Source organism: Tachypleus tridentatus, chromosome 1 (assembly GCF_004210375.1).
Source record: "Tachypleus tridentatus isolate NWPU-2018 chromosome 1, ASM421037v1, whole genome shotgun sequence".
NCBI lineage: Eukaryota > Metazoa > Arthropoda > Merostomata > Xiphosura > Limulidae > Tachypleus > Tachypleus tridentatus.
This window is the reverse complement of record NC_134825.1, coordinates 96,001,281-96,024,608: the sequence shown is the minus strand read 5'-3', so window position 1 is coordinate 96,024,608 and position 23,328 is coordinate 96,001,281. Positions and strand designations below refer to the sequence as shown.

General features: G+C 33.8%; 1 protein-coding gene across 4 annotated transcripts in view; it reads right to left on the bottom strand.

Annotated features, from left to right (window-relative positions):
- Positions 1-23,328, bottom strand: part of MED17 (mediator complex subunit 17) — a 72,675-nt gene that overhangs the window by 1,458 nt on the left and 47,889 nt on the right. For 3 of the 4 annotated variants that reach the window (XM_076513075.1, XM_076513083.1, XM_076513090.1), the window contains 3 exons: positions 22,266-22,403; positions 18,188-18,302; positions 4,732-4,880 (listed from right to left, as the gene is read on the bottom strand). In XM_076513075.1, the coding sequence (XP_076369190.1) occupies positions 4,732-4,880; positions 18,188-18,302; positions 22,266-22,403 (402 nt within the window). Of the gene's footprint in view, positions 1-4,731; positions 4,881-14,557; positions 14,642-18,187; positions 18,303-22,265; positions 22,404-23,328 lie in introns of those variants that run through there. The other variant, XR_013031213.1, reaches the window with a different exon arrangement.

Genomic DNA, 23,328 nt, shown 5'->3' with positions numbered 1-23,328 from the left:
AACATATGTCAGTTTCATCCATGATGCACAAAATGTCCATAAGTTATTGAACCACTTTTTTGGTTGAATTGAACATGAAACACTGTAAATAGTTGCAGGTTGCAGCATGAGGGAAACCAATGTCTGAAGTTTACTCCAACAAGTTTAGATATTAATTTAGATATGCATTTAGAGTTTTTTCAGACTCAAAATAATGTTTAAAAATATTTTCATATCTTCTAGTTAATTCTTATTTTCAAGAAAACATCAAATGTTAGCAAAATTTACATATTTCAACTGATTTTAACACAAGCCTTTAAACAGAAATTGCAATCTTCATCTACTAATATAAAAAGTGCTTTCTCAACATCATATTTGGAATGTAGTTTAAAAGTACCCTATGTAGGCTTGTTGAAACAAAATTCAGACATATTTCATTCCTTTACAATTAAAAAAAAAAAAAGATTTTTTTTTGCTGATCTTAATGGATAATATACATTAGCTAGCCACTTTATTATAAACTATATCTAATAACAGGTCTGACCATTTCTTTTGCCAAAATAACAACTATGATACAACATGACACAGAATCCATAAAGTGCTGGAAGATTTTATGAAACTCTCCCCTCAAATAATTAATATAGTATGCAATTCATGGAGGAATGCAGGCAGAAAATAATGACATTCAGAACTAGTTTACAAATTAAATGCTCTAATTATAAAAGAAAGAAATTACACTACGCAAGAATAATTCCAGCAATAAAATAACTGCACAAAATGCAAAATAGAATATAAAGTAATGGTGAAAAACTTGCCAAATTAAGATAATTTTATTGATAAAACATAAAAACATTGTTTTGGGCAACAGACATTCGTAAGGTTCCAGTGAGAATGATACTGTTAATACAATGGTTAGGTTGAAGGAATAGGTAACACATAGCTCAAAGAACAGAGAACAAAATCCTAAACTACTTGTTCTTTCAACCTAACCCTTTTATTAACAGTTTTATTATCACTTGAAACGTGATGAAAGGCTGTTGACCAAAATGTTGTTTTCATATTTTAACAAAAACATTAATTTGACAAACGTTTCACCATTATATTATACTAAGCAAAAATAATTCAGCTTTGTGAACACCAGCCATTTCTTACTTGATCATAATAATGTCATTAAGGTCTTGTACATGAAAGCAATACTATTTAAAATATATTACACTGTTCAAAACAAAAAGGGATAATCAAGGTTTTATATATTCCAGCTATGGCAAAGCTTTTAATACATAATGCAAAACAAGTACCAGATGCAAAGTAGTTTTAAGTGCAAATTTTAGTGGTATACAAGAGTGTGGAAACATAGTGTTTTCTCATTTAGCTGCTGCAACAATGGCAGTATTGATATCCAAGCCATGTTATGTACCCGATAATATAAAACTGACCTTTAATCTTTCCTGTATTGGCTGTTTTTTAGTGGACTAGTATTTTGCAATATATAATTACCTTTCAATTATTATACATTATATATATGTATATAGATTATTACTATTTAGAAATAAATTAAGCTTATTTTTCCTTAAAATATAGAAGAGTAAATCAAAAAGTTAAGCTAACAATTATCTCTTCTCTTTACAACCTTTGAACTTGGTTGCTAAGCCTTTTAAAATTTTGCATGTGGAGAATATCAAACAATTTTTTTAGGCTTTATATGTATTTGAATAACCAAAAAATCTTACATAACTACAGTATTCCCTTGCTATTCGCGGGGGTTACGTTCTTAACCCCCCGCGAATATTGGATGCAATTTTAAAACTTCTATGTATGAGATTATATACGGTACTAAATGCTTCCCAGACACTTTCTAAAGACACTCTTACTCATTAATACAGTAATAATGTAGTAAAATTGCATGCAGTCATGTATTTCACTAATGTAGTAATGATAATGTAAACACATTTTAATTTTGTACTGCAACAATATTTTAATCAAAAAGAAACGTAAGTACAGGAGGACAGTAACACCGCATAGTATAGTTACCCATACTGTATTACTGTACCGTAAAGTCATTTTCTATGCGTACAACACATGTATTAGAATTGACAGAAAGTGGAACAAATTCAAAGGCAAACTTAGACAGATAAATACAGTACGCACAGTTCAGGTAATAATAATACAGTACAGTACAATTCAGTAATAATTGTTCGATAAAGACGTCAATTGATAAAACTGCTTGAGAGAGTAAATACAGACATACCCTCGAAAAGCGCTTTTAGTCTCTATGACCTACAAAATCCCGGTTTACCGAGCATTCGTTTTTATGACGTTATGACGCTAGCCCAATATACCGGCATACGATGCGATAGGGTTAAGAGCGAATGGGGAACCGCGAACAGGTGAGGGTATACTGTACACTGATATAGAATTCCACTATAATTTATTAAGCTTAGTAAGTAAGATTTACTAAGGTATAAAAAAATATATAACTTCAAGCAGACTAAAGACGCAACCTACCTTATTGAAACCTTAGTTCAAAAGAAAATGGTAGCCTTTTCACTGGTTAGAATGGCTGAGGACATTCTGAGCTGTCAATTGGTTATTTACATGTCATATATTGAAGTAAGTGTTTATATAAGGGACCATTTTCAAAAATGGAAAGAGGTAAACAGGGCCACTGTGTTTGATTCAGTACATAAGCTGCATCTCAGCAAAATAAAAAGACCCGAGGTTCTTAGTTTATATTCTAGCTTGTTAATATTAGTAATTTGGGTTATTAATTTGTAAGAAACTATAGACTCAGTATTTTGATATTACAAACATCAAATTTGTACTGCATTCAACATACCACATGGTTCACTAAAATCTATATTTAGGTGTCTTTTTGTAATATTTTTATATTAAGAAATTAACTCATACATAATATTAAAGTTTCAATTACAATCTACAATTTTATTCCCAACTTATTAACAATAGTTACAAATTAGTAGTTCAATAAAATTTTAAATGCAAGCCAATAAACACGACATGGACTTTGACCTGTGACCCATCAGGAAAGGGTTAAACAATAGTTTTGCCTCATCATACCTACAATAAAGAAAACTGGTTATCCCTTATTTCCTTAACTACTTTGAGCAGTGTGCTGCACTGATTATCTCAAAAGATAACTTGTTCTGATTTTTACATCACTTAAAATATTTAATAATTCAACTTAGCTGTGTTTGTTTGTGTGAAAATTTTGTCGCCTTTTGAAACAAGATATTAAAGCATCAATTCAGCTGTACCAATTATGAAAACAACTAATACACTAAGTTGTTATTTTCAAGAATGTGCTGTATGTTCTAATCATAATATTTTACGAGGGCTGTTAAAAAAATACGCGGACTGTTTGAATTGCGCGGCTCTAGTTGGTTCCAGGGGAATCCGCTTGGTGTCGCTAGGTTTGCACAGATCATCTGATTACGACGCCATTTCCCGATTGCAGATATCTTCATTTGTGTATTAGCTACACGGTTTTAAGTGAAGTGCGATTTTTTCGTTTGGCGGATTTCAGAATGAATGACCTGAAGGAGCAACGACTCACTGTGAAATTTTGTGTTAAACGTGGAAACTCTGCGACTGAAACTTTTGCTATGCTTAACACGACTTACGGTGATGTTGCTATGAAGCGTACGGCATGTTTCAAGTGGCATGAACGTTTTAAGGATGGTCGACAGTCCATTGAAGATGATGAGCGTCCTGGACGTCCTTCCACGTCAACTGACGACCCACACGTCGACAAAATCAACACCCTGGTGCGGGCAAATCGACGTCTGAATGTCAGGGAGGTTGCTGAAGAGTGTGGGATATCAGTTGGGTCTTGTTATGAGATTTTGACCGAAAAATTGAAGATGCACCGCGTTGCTGCGAAATTCAGCCCTCAAAACTCGTGAGTTTTTGGCCAAACACTCGATCACTGTTCTTCCCCACCCCCCCTACTCACCTGACCTTGCAATTTTTTCTTGTTCCCCAAACTCAAAAGACCCTTGAAAGGAAGAAGATTTGAGACGATTCCCTAGATTAAGGCAAATGCGACGAAGGAGCTGGAGGACATTACAAAAGAAGCGTACCAGGACTGTTTCAACAAGTGGAAACACCGTTGGGATAAGTGTGTGCGTTGGGGAGGAGAGTACTTTGAAGGGGTCCCAGACCTGTAACTTCTAAATACAGTACATTTTGTTTCATGACGTCAGTCCGCGTATTTTTTTAACAGACCTCGTATAGCTATAACTCAAATCACATATTTCATAAAATTAACAAAATGGGGAAGGATTATGTATATCATTTACAACAACAAACATTTAATATCTGTAGTGCAAAATGGTGAACAGAACATTCAATACTAGAAGTAAACAACCTTGCAACAATTATTACTAAAAACACTGTTACACCATAAGAAACACAAACTGAATTGATTCTTCAATACTATTTTTTCATGTCAAACACGAAGTAATTCATAACCTAATACAGCTCATTCACAATCATGTGGACCATTAAAAGTTTTTACTTTACAACTAAGTAAACTAATGGAAGTGAAAAGAAATTTATGTACAAGATTCTTATTGGTAATACATAAAAATGTAATTTTTTTATTATTATTATTTCCTTGGCTCAAATCAGAACCTGAGGTCTGCTTTGCCTGGCAAGTGCTCCACTAACTATGCTAAAGCACTTGCTAGGAAAGCACTTTTTTAACAACTTTTATTAACACAGCAGTAAACCTGCCTATCTCCTGTTGAAGATGCCATTACAACAGAAGAAGCATTTCCAATAGGCTCAACAGGCCCCACTCCTACATGGCTGCTGGATGACAAGACCTTCCATCCCATCACTTTTGCAAGGCACTGAACTGCATTCACTTGATGCTGTGAAACCTGTATAACCATAATCCACATTTTAAGGTTGTTTGAATGAAAAACAAATAATGTATTGCAAAAGCAATGAAAACTATATCATGTTTACAAGCACATATTATCAAAGTATTTCATATGTTCTTTAAGACCCATAGTGCATATATAAATATTACTAAGATAAAAATAACCACACTAATATGTCTAACTTTGTTTATTAAAACATGCTTATAGACTCAGTCTTGAAATGTCATGGTATACACAAGTGTCCTCAGAACATGCTGACAATGATGTAGCAACAGCTGGCAAGGATCACACAGAAAAAAAATAGTAGCAAATGAAATATGTACACACAAATTATATATGACAACACAATCAACAAAGCAAATAACATAATTGCATATATCATGGTTTCTGCATACAGGGCTAATGAAGTGACCATGACTAGCTTGAAGGATGCTAACACATTTAACAACAGTATCAAAAAACTGCTCAAACTCTGTCTTAAATCACCATACTTTTACTGGAATTCTAAGTTTTACACAACAAATTAAGACACACCTATAGGATCCCCCCTTTTACAATTGTGGTCTAACTTTGAACAAGTACTCTGAACATTCAATATATTATTTACAATACTTATCATCACAATACATGATGAATAATTTAAATTTTCAACATCAGCTGAACAACACTAGGCCCACTGTTTAATTCATTAATCAAAAACGAAGGCAACAACAAAATCCTTTTCTAAAGGTAGAGAAGGTACATAATGAAATAGTTATTACAGTACATCGACACATACATGAATTTGCTCACTAGATCATTCTTCATCAACAAATTATGTTTTGATGGAAAATTAAAAAGAATATTTACTCAGCAGTGCCATTTCCCATGGCTGTTATCCACTAGCTTTGATAAATAAGGATACTGACACTAGAATTAACAAAGACAATTTGGGATCAGAAAAAAATACAGCCTATATATGCTGATTGTTAAAGATTAAATTTTGGGTGTGATAAAAAAAGACTAATGAAAAAAATTCCAGAAACAACTTCAAGCACCTAATTTACTGATTTATAACAAATGTCAGCTCCACAAAATTATCATTTTTCTTATTCAACCCTAATACAAATAGCTTAATTTCTTCATGCATCTGCCGATGAGATTTGTATGTCACTAGCCATGACCATCCTTCTACCTAAAACAATGTGTTTAATGTAAACTGTACTAGTGTACAATGTCAACATCATGCAACAACAGCCCTCCATTAATAGGAGGGCAACATAACTTCCTTAAGCAGAAGCTCCTTTTAAGCACATGCACCAAAAGTAAGGAAGATTTGTGGAAATATGTGCAAAGTTATCTACTGAAAATATATTTTCAGGTAAGGGAAATGTTACCTTCCAAAACACCATCTCATCTATGCCCAAAGAGTAGCTAGAATCTCACATTGAAATGGTAGAGAGACCAATGCAAAAATTAAATCTAGATGAGCTACTTTCAGAAAGTACCCAAATGGATAGCTCATGCAGTATGACACCCAAGGGCAGGGAACCCCCTAGGAGACCATATCTTATCTCAATTATAGTATACTCTTCATCTGGTAGGGCAGAAAAGACAAAAAGAGCCCTGCATGTCATAGAGAAAAGCAGAATTTTAGCATGGCCAGCAGTGTAGAATGTTTGGGGCATAATCAGACCACCTGGTTGGAGCATGACCTTGACTTTGCTGGACAAATAAGGATGTGAGGAATAAACCCATCCTTCTGCAGGAGTAGAGCACACTAGCTGTTTGAAGAGTGACCTGCACTGCCCTACTTCCCATCATATTGTGCTGCACATTATTAGTGGCAAACTCTCTAAGGTCCACCACTCCAGCAGTTGGAAATTTGTAAGTAGCAAGAATCCCCCATGCTCCATTTGAAAAAAAGATGGGAGAATTAAATCTGGAATACCTGGAAAAGTATTTGAATATCCAATGGATGCCTACTAGAAAGGTTCCTTACTGGAGATAGTGCACTGGGTGACCAGAGAACTATCTTTAAAAACCAGTGAGTGCAAGTCAAAGAAGTAGGCAATCATCTTCTTGGCCAACTTTTTCCATGATAGTCCCTAGAAAGTTTGGCCTATACCATGCAAAAGAATGATTTCAATACCATGATGATATCTCTAGTGGTCTCGCTGAACATCCTACCTTGACAGTGGACATTGGCAGATCCAAAGAAGATGAGTTAAGCACTTTTTGTTTTCCCTCACCCAAAGCAGATTTTAGAAAATAAATATACCCTGGGAGAAAACACCAGCCACCTGGCATAATTATATATAAAAGGAAAAAAAATGTACTTACCCTTTTTAAAGGCAATGCGAAGATCAAAGAACAGTGACCAGAGCTGAAATCCATTAAGGGACAAAACTGAAACAGTCAGATGAAGAAAATAATAAGAGACAAATATGTAAGGAATAATCCACATCCCCATCTGAAGGATAATGCCCAATGATTTGTGATAGTGAGATGCAAAAGAGACAAGTGACAAAGTTGTTGCAAAAAAATGAGAAAGTGTCTGCAAGCATCAAAATCCAGGAAAGAATATGCCAGCCAGAGGAATTAATGGGCCAACCTTGTAAGGGAATAAGACAAAAGATCCTTGGAGGAAGATGAGTCGCAAGGCACAAACAAAAGTTAGCAGGAAACCCAAAAGGGAGACATGTCAAATAACACCAAATAGATAAAGAAGGCAATCTGAGCCCAAATGAGCATAGAGGTGAGAAATGAAAGGGAATAAAAGACAAGAGAAATAACATTTACATTCTCAAGCAGAGGAAGTCTGAAACGAAAAGTTCAGTTGGAGTAGAGAAATAAGTAGGGAAAAAAAAAAAAGCTCAGGGAGCATCGATGGCATACTAATACATTGAAGTGACAATAACCACAGACAAGAAAAAGGAAATATGTTTTCAGAGAAAGACATTATAAGAAAACTAATGCCAATGGCTTAAACAGATCACATGTAAAGCCACACTGGAGTCTCAGTCAGTCATGGTGGTAGAACAGGGGTGTGCAACAGGCGGCCCGCGGGCCACAACCCGGCCCGCCAAGCCATTTAGTGTGGCCCTAGTTGTTGTTATCTAACCATGTGGCCCGATCTGTAATCCAACGCAAATGGAATATTTTTAAAAGCATCGATCCTACGGGATTCCCAGGCTTCGACTCGACAAACTTCTAAAATTATCTTTGCTAGAGAGGAGCAGGCCGAATTCGATTGGTCGGCCTCCTTAGGGCATGAATAGGTGACGTGCACTAGCACTATTGTCTACGACTCAACGTCATGTCCTGAACCTCGCCTTCGCCCGCTGGCGACAATTTTCCCTAACCTCTGCTGTCCGTCATTCATTATTGGTGAAAATTTTATTACCTTTTACAGTTACTACAAGAGATTGAAGGTAAATTGATTATTATTTAGCATATTGTTGTGACTTTACTGAATTTATTAAAATTTTTGCTTTCAGATGCATCTGATTCTATGTACAGTGTGACCTCGTTATTCGCGGGGTTACGTTCTTTACCCTCCCGCGAATAGCGAAAACCGCGAATATTGGACGCAGTTTTAAAACGTATATGTATGCGATTATATACTATATGAAATGCTTCCCAAACACTAATGATACTTATACTCATTGATGCAGTAATAATGTAGCAATATTGCATACTGTTATGTATTTCACTAAATTGTACCGTGCGTTACCGGGCTGTGCTTTGCCGTTTGCGTTGTTGGGGAAGCTGAGGCAGTCAGCCAATAGCAGTCAATCTTGTTTGGTGAAGACGACGATTGATAAAACGGCTTGATTGAGTAAATACAACAGAAATCTCCTCGAAAAGCCCTTTCAGTCTCTGTGACCTACAAAACGCAGTTCGCGCATAACCCGCGAATATGCGGGGCCGCGAATGGCGAACCGCGAATAGGCGAGGTCACACTGTATTTTGCTATTCTCAATTAATTTAAGTACCGGAAGGCTATGATCGGCATGCCAATTTAGAAACATGTGTTTCTGTCCATAAGAGGTTCCATGTGTAAATAAATTCTATGTTTTTTTCTACTTTGCTATTTTCGTGAGAATAATTTTTGTTTTGATTTCAGGGCTAGTAAAATGTCAGCAGTTAAGAAACGAAAATTGATGATGAGGGAAGGTTGTTCAACAGTGAATGGTGCACAAAATATCTTGTTGTCCCACATAATCAAGGTGTTGTCTGCCTCGTCTGTCAAACTACAATTGCAGTCATGAAAGAGTACAATATTAAGCGACATTACGCAACTAAGCACTCCTCCCAGTTTGATGAAATTGTTGGTCAGGCACGAAAGGACAAAATTGAACATTTAAAACATCCATTGAAAAGCAACAAGGTGTTTTTACCACTTTCAAGAAAAATTCAGAACTGGTGACAAAACTGAGTTTTAAGCTTTGTGAATGTATGGCAGAAAAGGGAAAGCCTTTCAGTGATGGAGAATTTATTAAAATTGTTTAACAATATTCACAGAATATGCATGTCCAGAGAAAAATATTTGGTGGAGCAAACTAGCCTTTCCGCTTTACTGTCTCACGCAGGACAAAAGATCTTTCAGAGGACATCAAAGAAACTTTGAAAGAGAGATTGAATTCGTGTGAAGCTTTCAGTCTGGCTTTGGATGAAAGCACTGATATCAATGACACATCCCAACTTGTCATTTTCATCAGAGCTGTTACTGCAGGCTTTGATGTTTTGAAGAGTTTTAGATATGGCAAGCCTTTCCTCCACAACCACAGGACAGGATATTTGTGAACAAGTGCTTAAGGTTGTAGAAAAGTTTGAACTGAATCCTTATAAATTATGTGGTGTTACAACAGATGGTGCTCCTTCCATGACAGGTAGGACAAATGGATTCACCAAGAAATTTCTAACTGCAATTGGAGCACAAGACGTAGTTGTAAGCCATTGCATTATTCACCAAGAGAGCTTGTGCACCAAAGTTCTGGATTTTGCAGAAGTCATGAAAAATGTCGTCCAATGCGTAAATTATATTCGAACACGAGGATTAAATCATCGACAATTTAAAACTTTTTTAGATGAGCTGGACAGTGAGTATTCAGATGTTTTGTACTTCTCTGCTGTACGTTGGCTTAGTTGAGCTGCTACTTTGAAGATATTCTGGAATCTGCGAGAGGAGATTAAGTTCTTCATGGAGAGCAAACGTCAGAATGTGGACTTCTTGAGCAATGAGAACTGGCTGAATGACTTAGCATTCTTCACAGACACTACACAGCATCTGTCTGATTTAAACTTAAAACTACAAGGGAAAAGTCAACTTGTGAATAAGTTGTTTGAGCATATTTGTGCTTTTGAGAAGAAATTGGAACTTTTCCAGGTTCAGTTGAGAAGAGCCATATTGACCCATTTTACATGTCTTGCAACCAGGAAACTGGAATTTCCTAATCTGGATTGCACCAAATATGGAACCAGTGTACAAAAGCTGCGTGATGAGTTTGCAAACAGATTTCCAGATTTCAGACAAACTGAAATTAGATTGAAATTGTTCGCTCAACCTTTTGATTTGGCAGTGGAAGACAGTCCTGATGATTGCCAAATGGAACTCATTGAACTGCAGGCTGACATGGACACTAAAAGGAAATTCTCTGAAAACAGTTTGCTAGACTTTTACAAACTCTGTGTACGTGAAAAGTTTCCCAATTTGTCCCGTCATGCACAAAGAATTGCCTCCCTTTTTGGTAGCACCTACTGCTGTGAGCAATTTTTCTCCAAAATGAAGCTCATCAAAACCAAATGTAGAAGTCAGCTGACTGATGAACATTTGACCAGTCAGTTAAGAGTGGCAACCACTTCTGTCAAAGCTGATATTGACAAGCTCTGCAAGGACTCTAAATTTCAAGTGTCGCACTAAAATGATCACTCATGCAAAAATATAAAATATTATTGCTTGCATTTTGAGAATTTTTTTTAATTTATTGTGCATGTACACGAATAAGCTTGTTTTTTAAGTGGCCCCGCTTGATTGATGAAGTTGGTTATATGGCCCACCGATGAAAAATGTTGCACACCCCTGTGGTAGAATAAGTGGGTAGGTGAAGAAGGAAGGATCTGAATAAAGTGGAGAGAACAATGGAAGAAAAAATTAGCTGTAACAGGAAAGGCAAAATGTAGTTGATAAAACTGCTCAATAATCAGTAATAGTGGAAACCAACAATTCATGGTCAAACAACCATGTGAAAAAGCTTGACAAGTGGATCACAGTAAGATGGCCTGGAGGAAAGGAGGAATAGATGGACAAACATTCTGTTGATCAGTGGACAGAGCTGAAGGATGACAGGAATGAGATAAAAAAAAGCTATGCAGTTGAAGAGGCTAGCCTTGCAGGCAGTTAACTTGGCAAATCTCACATGAAGATGAATGGGTGATACCTTGGTGAGCAGTGTATGTGACTGGAGTAAGAAACAGTGGAAACAAGGTAGAAAGGGCTGGATACCAAATGACAAAGATGAGGAAACTAGGGTTGTACTGGCCAAAGAGGTGTCACCAATAGGACTTGACAAGGCACTGATGAAAATTGTGCTCAAATGACAGTAAATCCAACAACAACAAAAAATCCAGAGGGTGGGATTACTACTCTATTGATACAATTCAATCTGGCTGAAAGGGGGAATTCATCATCAAGTTCAGAGCCAACAACACATAGCATGCCATAAAAGAAACCCAGAGGGAACAAGCTTAAAACTGCATGTCCAATGAGTGAAAGCAAAGAGTCCCAGAATGGATACTTCACCCAGGCAGTTAATATAACAAACATCCATGGAGTGAATCATGAATAATCAATACTCTAGAAGAGGGAAGAGATGGGACCATGGTTGATGAATAGTAAGAACATTTAGTATGTTGATGTGGAATGAACACTCCTCCAGAGCCCACATGCTTGAAGTTGTGCTATCATTCAGAGACACAACTCAGCCCAACCCAAAAGAAAAACAATGGTGAACAGGAACAGATCCAGATTAGGAAGGAAAGGGGATATCCACTGTGTTATTGGCAGGATCAGTTGTACCAAATATTGCGTAAGTGTGAGAAAAGTGTAGGAAAGTTTGAAAAGTCAACCCAGCTGAACCACCTCCTGTAGAATAAAGTAGGTGTAAAAAAGGAGCACTCCCAAGAAGAGGCAAGCAGAAGCCAATCATCCCTAATAATGGAACCTCAGCTCCAATATGTGAGCATGGCAGGATAATATTTTCATGATTCAGATTTTCAAGGAGCAGATGTAATGTCAAAAGGAAAAGCTCAGAATTGGAAGACTTTATCCTTATGGATGAAACAAAAAAATGTTTGAAATGTGTAAAAATGTAGTTTGAACATCTATCCCAGTTACCTAGAAGAGCCATTACAGAGAAAAAACTCCTTCAAATGAAACTGAGAGATGACAATAAACTAATCAAGAGACTGTAGATCTTCTTGGGAGCTACAAAGAGATAAGATTAATAATCCACAGTAGGAGTAAATAATGTCTTGATGGTGTTCTTGGCCATAGAGATCTAAGATTACATCCTCAAGTTGTTGAAGAATGGCTTAAGTCAGGACAAATAAATCAACTCAGTTAACAGGATCAAGCCTGTTAGTACAGGTGTGCAGTTGTTCAAGACCCTGAGATCAGGCAAAGGATGAAAGACAAAGTAAACTTGAGCATGGATTTCGTCTAGTACATAGGAAGAATCAAAAGACAAAGGAAAAGGAAAAAAGAGTCTAGTTGAAAAATTGTGTCAAGGAAGAAATTAGATAGGTAAGGATTTTCTTCCACAGCTAAAGCAACATTTAAAGCAAAATGTAATGGAGGAAATAACCAGCTAAAATCACAGTCATCCAAGTTATGTTCAAACTGGAGAGAAGAAACACTAGCTGAATGGATGGGAAAAGTAAGACCAGTGTGAATGAAGAAACCCACAACACACTGAATAATGGCTGTCATGTAGTCCACAAACAACAATCCCCAATGTTAGGAACATTGTCATTATCATGAAATGAAGTAAACATTACCATCGCTCAAAAAGTCATACGGCAGGTATTCACAAAATGTTTTTATTTTTGTTTTATAAGTGAAGTGAAAATCCACAGTGGTTGTGTAAAACAAAAGCACTAAATCTGAAGAAAATTAACACAGCCATAAACAACTGCAAACCTCAAGCAACTAATTAACAGTTTTGGAGGGCTATCACTGCATGATGATGATATCATGAACTAGTGCAGTTTATGTTAAGCACATGTATTTTTTGGTTGGAGGTAGCTCCAGAATCAAGCAACTCTGTGTGGATGTGGGGTATTGTTACTGAAATTAAATAACTAATGTTTTATTATATTTTACGAAAAATGCATAAGCTGCTATATAAGACATTCTAACAATAACATGCTACTTAAACTACAAAAAAAAACTTATTCAAGCAAATATAAAAGCAAAAAGCAATAACTGTTCCAAACAGTTTTATTTGTTGTTAAGAGTGCTGTCATTTATAATTATCAGAGGGTATGGTAATTACAAGTAAAACCATGAACCAATCTTTGAAGAATTAAAACAGATGTTAAACACCTACATCACAATACTCTACTTACAATCCTGAATATCTCCAAAGTATTTAGTAATGGGACCCTAAATTTAACTCAAAATATCTTGACCCAGTAACATTGTGAACGTATGACTGGCTGGAGCCATGAACATTGAGGTTGGATGGCTTGACAGCAGCAGTGACTGATGACTGAGCAGAGATATTCAAGCTGCAGTCAACCTTGTAATGTTGTGACAAAGAAAGATTGAAATGAATGAAAAGAGGGGTGAGAGTAACTAGATAGGATGAGAAAATAGGAGAAGGTGAAAGACAGGGTTATAGAGACAGGGGTGATAGGACAATGGACAAGAAAAAAAGGTCCTTTCAGGGCCATGGTGCCAGGGATCTATAAATATAATGGTTAAGAAATTTAGATGTGGAGGAAACTGGAGTGTCCAGAGAAAACCACTTTCACTGGACAGGTGCTGAATATTCTACTTGTCCAGTACCCATGCCTGAAAATTAAAACAATCATTAAAGCATATAATTGGTAGTACTGCTAAATATGACTGTTATTCCAACTGAATGTATTTAGCCCACAATGATGGGGTGTCTGCTATATAGGAAATCTAATGAATTTGTTCCTTTCTGTTCTTAGCTCATTTGTAATACAGGGAGGTGAATTTAATGAAGCGGTCTGTACTGGAGCTCTGGAACTGGACCCAAAAGCCTGTTTTAAATCATACTTGAATGTATAGATATTCCATTTATTGTATGAGTAATTGAAACATATTAAATATATTGCCTTTGCAAGGTATATTTTGTATGTATTGACAAGTGAAATTTAAAATTTGCACAGTGGTTAAATTATTACAACTGACATCAATTTCTCAGATTAATAAATCCTATACATTTGATTAATTTTTATATCATAAAGTTAAAAGCTACTTTACAAACATTTCTTAACTGGTGAGGAAATATATGAATAATTAATAATGACAGTTAACAAAGACATAGAAATATAGAGATTCTGGCATAAAGACCTAATAAAGCTTGTAATGTAGGTTACACACTATTTCTTTCAATACATTCTAATAACTCATAATAAAAGACAACTAAGAAATTATGTACCATTATGGAGAATATTCCAAATACTGTACGCATTTTCATTCCATGTTAACTGGAATGGCATCATGGACTGCACATATTTTCAAACTATATACATAAAATTATTCTTTATAAATTCTTAATATATTTAAGAGATACTGCTCAACTGATAATAAAATAAAATAAAAATAATGACATCTTAAACAAATAGAACAAATAACGTGCAGCTCAAGAGCACAATTTCCCATATTTTTCAGAGTGGTGGACACAGATACTTTACTTCTGTCTGTGCATTCTAAGAAGTACAGAAAGTGAGAAACACAGTGAGCCAAACAAAAACAAATTCTAAAGGTAAAATCATTTCTTAAAATTATTTTTCTAAATTAAACCTAACAAAATGCATTTAAAAGTATTACATATAGTAAGCACATTACTCATCTGTATCTATTAATTACAAAGATATTGCAAGGATTTACACACTCACAGTCTAATAACAAATGGCTGACCTGCAACACCAAATGCTCACTTACCTTTAAATTTGACAGTTTAACAATACAATAAACACAGTAGTTTGTTTTTCATAAATAACAAAAATAAACAAAAAACAATACAATAAAACATTACAGCTTAACCCTTTAAGCAACTGATTTTTTGTTGTTGTTGTTTAAAAACAGACTCCCTAATTTGGTAATATCTATTTCTAAGAGCACAGTGCTCTTCAAGGAATCAAGATACACACTTAGTGTGAAGATAACGTTTGTCAAGGAGAATCCAAAGTTAATCGTGAAAGTATTTTTGTTCATCTTATGGTGGTCACATCGGGTTTGGGGAAAAATTGCTGAATGTCACAATTTGTTCAATAATTCTGAACAAAATTACAACAGAAACATTCGCACTCTCCTTTCCTAAATCTTATGTTTTCTAATCTAAATCGTGCATATTTATCAAATTACAAGAAGATAGAACTCACCCGAGTCATGCCTGTGATCACCCTCTGCTTCCTGATCAATTTTCATCACTACATATTTTGCAGCTTAACCTTGGCTCCAATGGTGGATCTGCCTGCTCTAGTTGGTTGAATGTCATATCCTTCCAATAATGAGATGCACAGTTTCTTTTGTAAAGAATGTGACAATTCACCACTGAGCAAGGTGCTGAGAATTTGGTTTTACCATTTACATGATCTGTGAGGGAACAGATACATTTTCATCCCCTGATAAATTCTATCAATTCCACTCGTGGTTATTGTACCTGTTCACACAAGACAGTGTCACTGTCTTTTGAACGAATATTTTTCAGCACAGTGACTAGAGTAGACTGAGAAAGCATGTGGAGTCTTTTGTTATCGTACCAGGTGTAGGCTAACAATTTCTCTTGCTGCAAAAAAAGAAAGGGGTCCTTTCCTTTCCTAAGGAGTAAATGGGCAGGCTTTAGTCCCACAAGCATTGCTTTTCTGTTCACATTTACAGTGCTGCACATTCTTGAATTTCCAACAGCCTGTTCATTAACAAGAATTGAGCTTGTATAGAAGCTGTCAATTTATAGTTCATGACCCTTTCCCTTGTAATGTTTGATAAAGGTATGCAAAACACATGTAGCACCTACATCAGAATAATCATCACTGTTCTCCTCCTTTCATGCATATAACTTTCATTTCAGGACACATCTTATAGCTGCCTCAACACAAATGCTTTATATCCTATTTGTCTGGTTTTTACAGTTGTACTGCTTCAGGATACTTTTCCCATTGAAAGCAATGGTTTTATTATACAGAGACAACTCTTTTAATGGTTTCTACAGTTGAGAAAATTCCTAAATCAAGGTGTCAATGATTGGTTTAACTTTGAACATCCAGTCATAACCAGGCTCAACCATCAAAACATGATTATCACTGTTTGCAAAATGCAAGAATGACAGAATAATCATGAACCAATTTAAAAGACATAGCTTTTCCAATCTTGGTGTTTCAGATATCCAAAATATGGACCAATAAACCTCTACTTCTAGGTTCTCAGACTGCCTCATCATGAGATAGAGACAAATGAATGCCTTCATTTCTGTCCTTGTGACTGGCTGCCACCACTTGAATCTAGAATGAGGACCACGCTCATGACCCTCTGAAAACTATACCTATTAGTTTATGCTGTCAAAGGGTTCAAAATATTTTCATCTCAAAATAATTCCATGAAGTCAGCAGGAGCCACTTAATTCATATTTCCCTCACCAGTTTAACCAATTTCCTGATTGAAATTAGTAATCCATTTCACATACTTTTCAAGGTCATGAAGTAGTAACCATTATCAACCACTGCATCATTATTACTGTCACTGCTATGTCTACAGCTAAATCTTGGATTTTGTTGTGGCTTGTCTTCGCCACAGCCTCTTTTACTAGATTTCCCATGCCCACAGCCACCAGCTGTAGTACCACATCCCCTTTTATGGAGGTGTATCCCTGTCACTATCATGAATGTCACTGGCACTGGATTCTGATGGTCAGTCGTCATCAGACACTTCCAATTCACGACCTGAATTTTCATCTGCCACGAGCTGCCCGAGAGCTTCTTCAATAGTGAAGTTTCTATTGCACATTCCGTCTTCAAGTCCACTTTTTCAATGAATTCTCACACTTCAATTGCTCTAACATGTTGAATAAAACTATACCATGAAATGACCACATATGTGATCTACTCATACCTCATCTAATAATGATCAAACATTTAAGTTAGCTATGGACTCTCTGTTGAACACTGTGGCACTTGATTTGAACATTTGTTTCACCTTACTGTACGTCAAGCTTGACGTTGAAATGGTTTACACAATATTTTTCTTAGTCTATATTACATATTTTCAATTATGCTATAAATAGTTTCTTAAACTAGTTGAAACATTTGACATTATGCTTTGATAAATTAAAATTGAAACTATTTTGAGATTAATTGCTTGTTAACAATTTGCATACTTTCACTTAAATTTTCTATGACTAGGTATGTATGTTTAAGGTTAAGTTAGTTCTGAAGAAAGACTATAATAAAATTTATTGTAGTCCACCACTGTTTTCATCAACATTATCAAAATATTTAAGCTTTTACTAAATAATACGTATTAGCAACACAACTTGCATTATATCTTAAAAATAGTTTATTTTTTTAATGACTAACAAAAGAAACCACACACACGTTTGACATAACAGTCATTATCTCATCTCTGGAAGATAATAATAACAAAAACAGAGTTCAATTTTATTATTGCACTGACATATATTTGTCTAAATTTATGATTATAAGATATTCTCTTACAAATGTGTAAGGTTTGTTTTTTTTTCAAAAGTATAGCCTATTCTGCAAAATTAATGAAACAGAAACCCTATAACCTAAGTGCTTTCAAAAAGTGGACCTTGTTTCTTCAGGAGCCAATTGGAAATTTGCCCCTGAAAAAGAAAGGTGCACTTTTCAAAAACACTTGGGTTACAGAGTTTCTATTTCATTTCTATCAACACTGCAACATTAATGGGTACTTTAGCTACAAACCATGCATAATCAATGAAAATATTCCAACAAATATAAATAACAGCAAGTGTGTGTTTTGCTTAGTGTTTGCTTGTGTCATACAGTTCTTCAGATTCATCAATACAAATCACTTTTAAAAATTATACCTGAGACATTAAAAGATATGTAAGCTCCTGAGGTTCATAAGAAAGGTTCATGACTCTTCCATCTCGACAAACTGCTTTCAGTGTCTTCCTTTCAACATGTATCACGAGAGGTGTTCTGCGAAAAATCATACTAGGAAAAATCAGCTCAAAATAAGAAGTAGAAACAATCATATTTCAATTAATGGATATCTACTGCCCATAAACTCTCTCAATATGAGCTTTGCCCTAGGGATTGTCCTTCTAGTCACAACTTTTAATATAATGTATATTTTCACAAAATTTTGCAAACTTTTAGTAAACATTACAAGCCTTTCGTATACATAAAATCAGATTTTTTTAATAAGTACTTTTAGTAAAAATGTGTCTGTGAATATATATATATAGTTTGTCTATACACCAATTTGAGTGCTAAGTGATTTTCATGTTATGATTAAAAATACTTTTCTTTGTCTCAAAACCTCCTATATAAATCTCAGATGTTTTCTTCAGTAAAACTTTATCTATTATGTTTTCTATCTTAACTTTATACAAGGTTGGACAATTTGACTGATTTCATAGCCAAAAAACACTAAACTCCAATTATTGTTTTTTTCTTTCTAGAATGACTTAAAATTATGAAATAAAACTACATTTGCTTTTCCTAAATAATTTTAAACTCATAACAGTAAACATCTATTTACATTTAAATTTTACTATTTTATTGCCCATTGAACCTTGTCTAATTACAACTGATACCATTACAAGTTGTAAATCACTCAGAGAATGTGCAGCTCATGTTACACTGTTGAATTATGTTATGCACAAGCTACTGATGAGCACATCTTGTGAAAAATTTTATTATTATTATTTATTTCCCTTAACCTAGCCTTAACTAACAAAGTTTCCTATTATTACTTTTCAATTAATTATATGATAATAAATACAGAATACAATGTATTCTCAAGATAGCTGGTATGGGTATCAAAGCTTTAACTAAAGTACAGAACAATGTTTCGATCTTCTTTTGTCATCGTCAAGTTAACCTAAAGAGGACCTAAGAAGGTTGAGACATTTTTCAGTATCTTATTTTAATTAAAGTTTTAATACCCATACCAGCCATTTTGAGAATATACTTTTACTTCAAGTGGGTTTCTCATCATCAAAAAATACCAATGCACTAAATAATTATTTATTTAATAAATGATGCACGAAAAACACAGAACAATAACATGCAAAAAGTAAACAATGTTCCATAACTATCACAATTTTTCATGCTTTCTAACTGTAAGACATAAGCTGTTCATCTAAGTTCATAAATGTGCTCCCATGGGAATAAAGTTTGAATTGGAAATCAAATAAATTAATCTCTGTGCAGAAAATAACATAAGACATCATTTGATAGATGAAAGTAGGAATTTTACTGATTATAAATAACACAGTATTAAATATGAGAAAGAACTACTGGCAATTTCTTAAAAAGAGGTTATAACACATGAGCATGGTAAGAGGGGTTTCTTTTCTAGTTTATACCTCTATAATTAAATAAGATTGAAGACTATAAAAATTATGCATTGCCTGAATAATGATGATACTATAATAAGTAATTTCATACTTCTTGGAGGGGTGGGTAAATAAGTTAGAGAAGAGAGGATGCCTAGAGAAAAAATGTCACAATTCTTACACTAGAGGAAGTTCTAGAATTTTTCTTTTAAATATCAACTTATGATGAATAAGAACTTAAAACATGTTTAGTATTAAAATATGGATTAGTGGCTATGCTTTATGCTAAATTTATTACACCATGAAACAAAATAGCTTAATTAAATTTTTAATGTGACTCACTAAAACCTTGTGATGTGTGCAGAAACAGATGCCCATGGAGAGTGTTAACACTCTTTCCATGGGTAGGTTAATGTGCACATTTTAACTTTTTTAAAATTATATTTCAAAATGTTATTAAATTACTCTTATCATTGCATATGAATATACTTCGTATTAAAGCATGGTTTATAAATCAAATTTTAATATTATACCAATTTTAAGTTCTTAATTTATAAGGAAATATTATAAAAATTCTCAATCTATCCTAGTATGAGAATTATGAAGTTTGTTCTCTAAGTCTTCTCTCTTTTCTATTTGATTTACAGTCCTTCCAAGAAGTAGGGAATTTAATGTATATTGCTCAATATAATATAGATATTACTCTGACAAAGCATAACTTTCAAAACCCACATCCACAGTGCCATTAACTAGGAAATCAGACCACTTTGTCAGGCCTACCTGTCACAAACTGTCAACAGCTCTCTCTGATGTTTTACATTATTTATAGCCGATAGAAAGCAAAAAATTTTAATCTAGCAAATGGTATATTACATTGTTTTCCACACAGAGTATTGTCTATTTCACCCCAAGTTTGAAACTTTATTCTCAAGCTTAGCTGAATTTTTAAAGGCTTTTATTGCATAGTTAGAAAATTAGAAACATTAGGATGGTTACAAGACATTGTTTTGTACATGTTATTATTCTGTGCTGTTAGTTGCATTATTTAATTCAGTACATTATTTAGTGTTGTAGTACCATTAGAGAAAAAAGGTAGAAATAAGTTTCCTTGACAATCAAAAGGAAAAAAAAACAAGACTCAAATAAGTAAGATATTTCTTGGTTTTTGTACATATTATTTTCTGATTATTATACAAAGTGACTAAAATTTAAAATTTATTGAGTTTGCTAAGGTTAAATTATGGAAGATAATGAAAAACTATAATAAAAATTCTTCATGAAGTATGCCCATAAGGAGCAGCTCATGTTGCATAATTCAATATGGTAATATGAGCCACATACTTGCTGAGTGATCTACAACTTGTGTGGTGGGATTATTAGTTAAATTGGTTTAAACAGTCATAAAAAAATATATTTTCAGTAGAAACAAATGTATGCTATTACAAGCCTTAAGATATTTAGGATAAACAACTGTAGTTTCTCATTTCAGGTGGCAGGATATTTTAGTATCCTGTTTAGTATTTAGTATCAATTTTATATGTTTTATGGTGGTTGTGAAGTTAGTCCAATTGATCAAAAGCATATAGTATTAATACAGTTTTACTAAAAAAAAAAGTTTGATATTTGTTAGGAGGTTTTAAAGATTAAGCAAATGAAATATGATAATTTTCTGATAAAGAAAAGTATTTTTAATCTTGATATGAAACTCATTTTGCACTTGGAACAGTTAAAACTACGACTTCATACATTTACCAAGAATTTTTGTAAAAATACTTAAAAAACTGATTCATTGTATATAAAAGACTTGTAATATTTAGTGAAAGCTTGAAAAATTTCTTGGAGATATAAAATATTAAAAGTAATAGTATGGAAACTATGACAACCACTTGGAGCAGCTAAAACTTTGACTTCATACATTTACCAAGAATTTTTTTTGTAAAAATACTTAAAAACCTGATTCATTGCATTTAAAAGACTTGTAATGTTAAGTGAAAGTTTGAAAACATTTCTTGGAAATATAAAATATTAAAAGTTATGGTATGGAAACTATGACAACCACTGTGGGGTTATGAACTAAGACCACAGAGAGAGTTAATATACAAACAAGATTAAACAAATAGTAAGATTGAGCCCAGTCTATATTTTCATTGTAATTTAAAACTCTTTACTAAGTCAAAATTTTAGTTCTACAAAGATCTTTTCTAAAATATCTAAGAGTATGACTTCTATCTACAGTTTTGTTAAGAAGTTGTAGTTTACGAAATTAACAAAAATTTTACAAATACTTTTATTTTCCCTCTGGTGATGTTATTTGGAAAGAAATGGAGAATTAAATGTTTCTAACACATTTTCTTTACTATGTACAATGACAACAAAGGATCTCCAAGTTAATACTTAAATGTTAAGTTACATATCCAGCAAATATAAACTGATATCTTCATATAATTACAATAACATGCTCAAATAAGAAGATAAATTCAAAAATAAATATGATTTCAGCATTATTGTGAGGTATTGAAGGCAACCTGTACTATTTACTGCAACTCTAACTACCACAAAATAGTTTTATATTTTTAGTAATAGACAAAATGTCACTAACCTATATATAGTTTCATACCCATGGGTCATGATATTAATTTTCACTGAACTGCAGGTTGGACTTGTGAGCGAAGCCCAATGTGCAACAATCAGGGGATCTTTGTTTTCACTGGCATATGTATCAATGATGTACATAGTTCTAATATTTGGAAAATTACAGGCCATTCAAGGTTATTTTGAATACCCATAAAAACCTAATTTTCTTATCTTCTGTAACAATTTTTTAAGAAGAAATATAAATCTATAGAACAGCACAGTTAACAACTTTCAATCAGAGGTTAATACAAAAATTAGCTTTATATCTAAAATGTTTAAACTTTTAAGCAAATGATGTGAAATTCTGTTTACAGTATATGCAATAAATACAGATAAAATGGAATGTTAAAACATTTCAAGCTACATCAATAAAATATTAATTGAGTTTCTAGTTTGTGAATGCTAACAGTTAGGACTGTCAGATATTATGAAAATCAAACCCAATTATCATTTCTTACAAACAGAAAAAAATGCTTTCAAAAATTTTCCTTCAAAAAAAGTATTAACAACTTTTCATATTTGCATCTGCCAAAAAGTTTTTTTTTTAATAATCAAAAAAGCATTTGAAGAGAAGACTTAAGAAAAATTTATATCACAAGCTGGTTTGAAAAGGAAATCAAATCATTTTGTTTCTTAGGCAGTATAAATGAATATCCATGTCTATGGGCAAATCTAGTTTAATACTATAGTTACATATATTTTAGTTTTAATGATGTGTGTCCAAAATGTATTTTAAAAAAAGTATTTAAAACTCAGAAAGGATTATCTTTATTTACTGTTTATATTTTTAAGCTAAACAAAAATACAATGCAAAAGTAGCAACAGATACCAAAAGTTATTTTCCTGCACTGAAAATATCACAGCATTACATCCACCACTATACTGGTACAGAAATGTAGATGACACAGCTGCGGGATTCACATCTGCAGAACACACACTTAAATTTTTTCAATCACATTAACGCTACACATCCAACATCAACTTCACATGTGAACAAGAAGAAAGCAATCAAATATCGTTTCTTAACC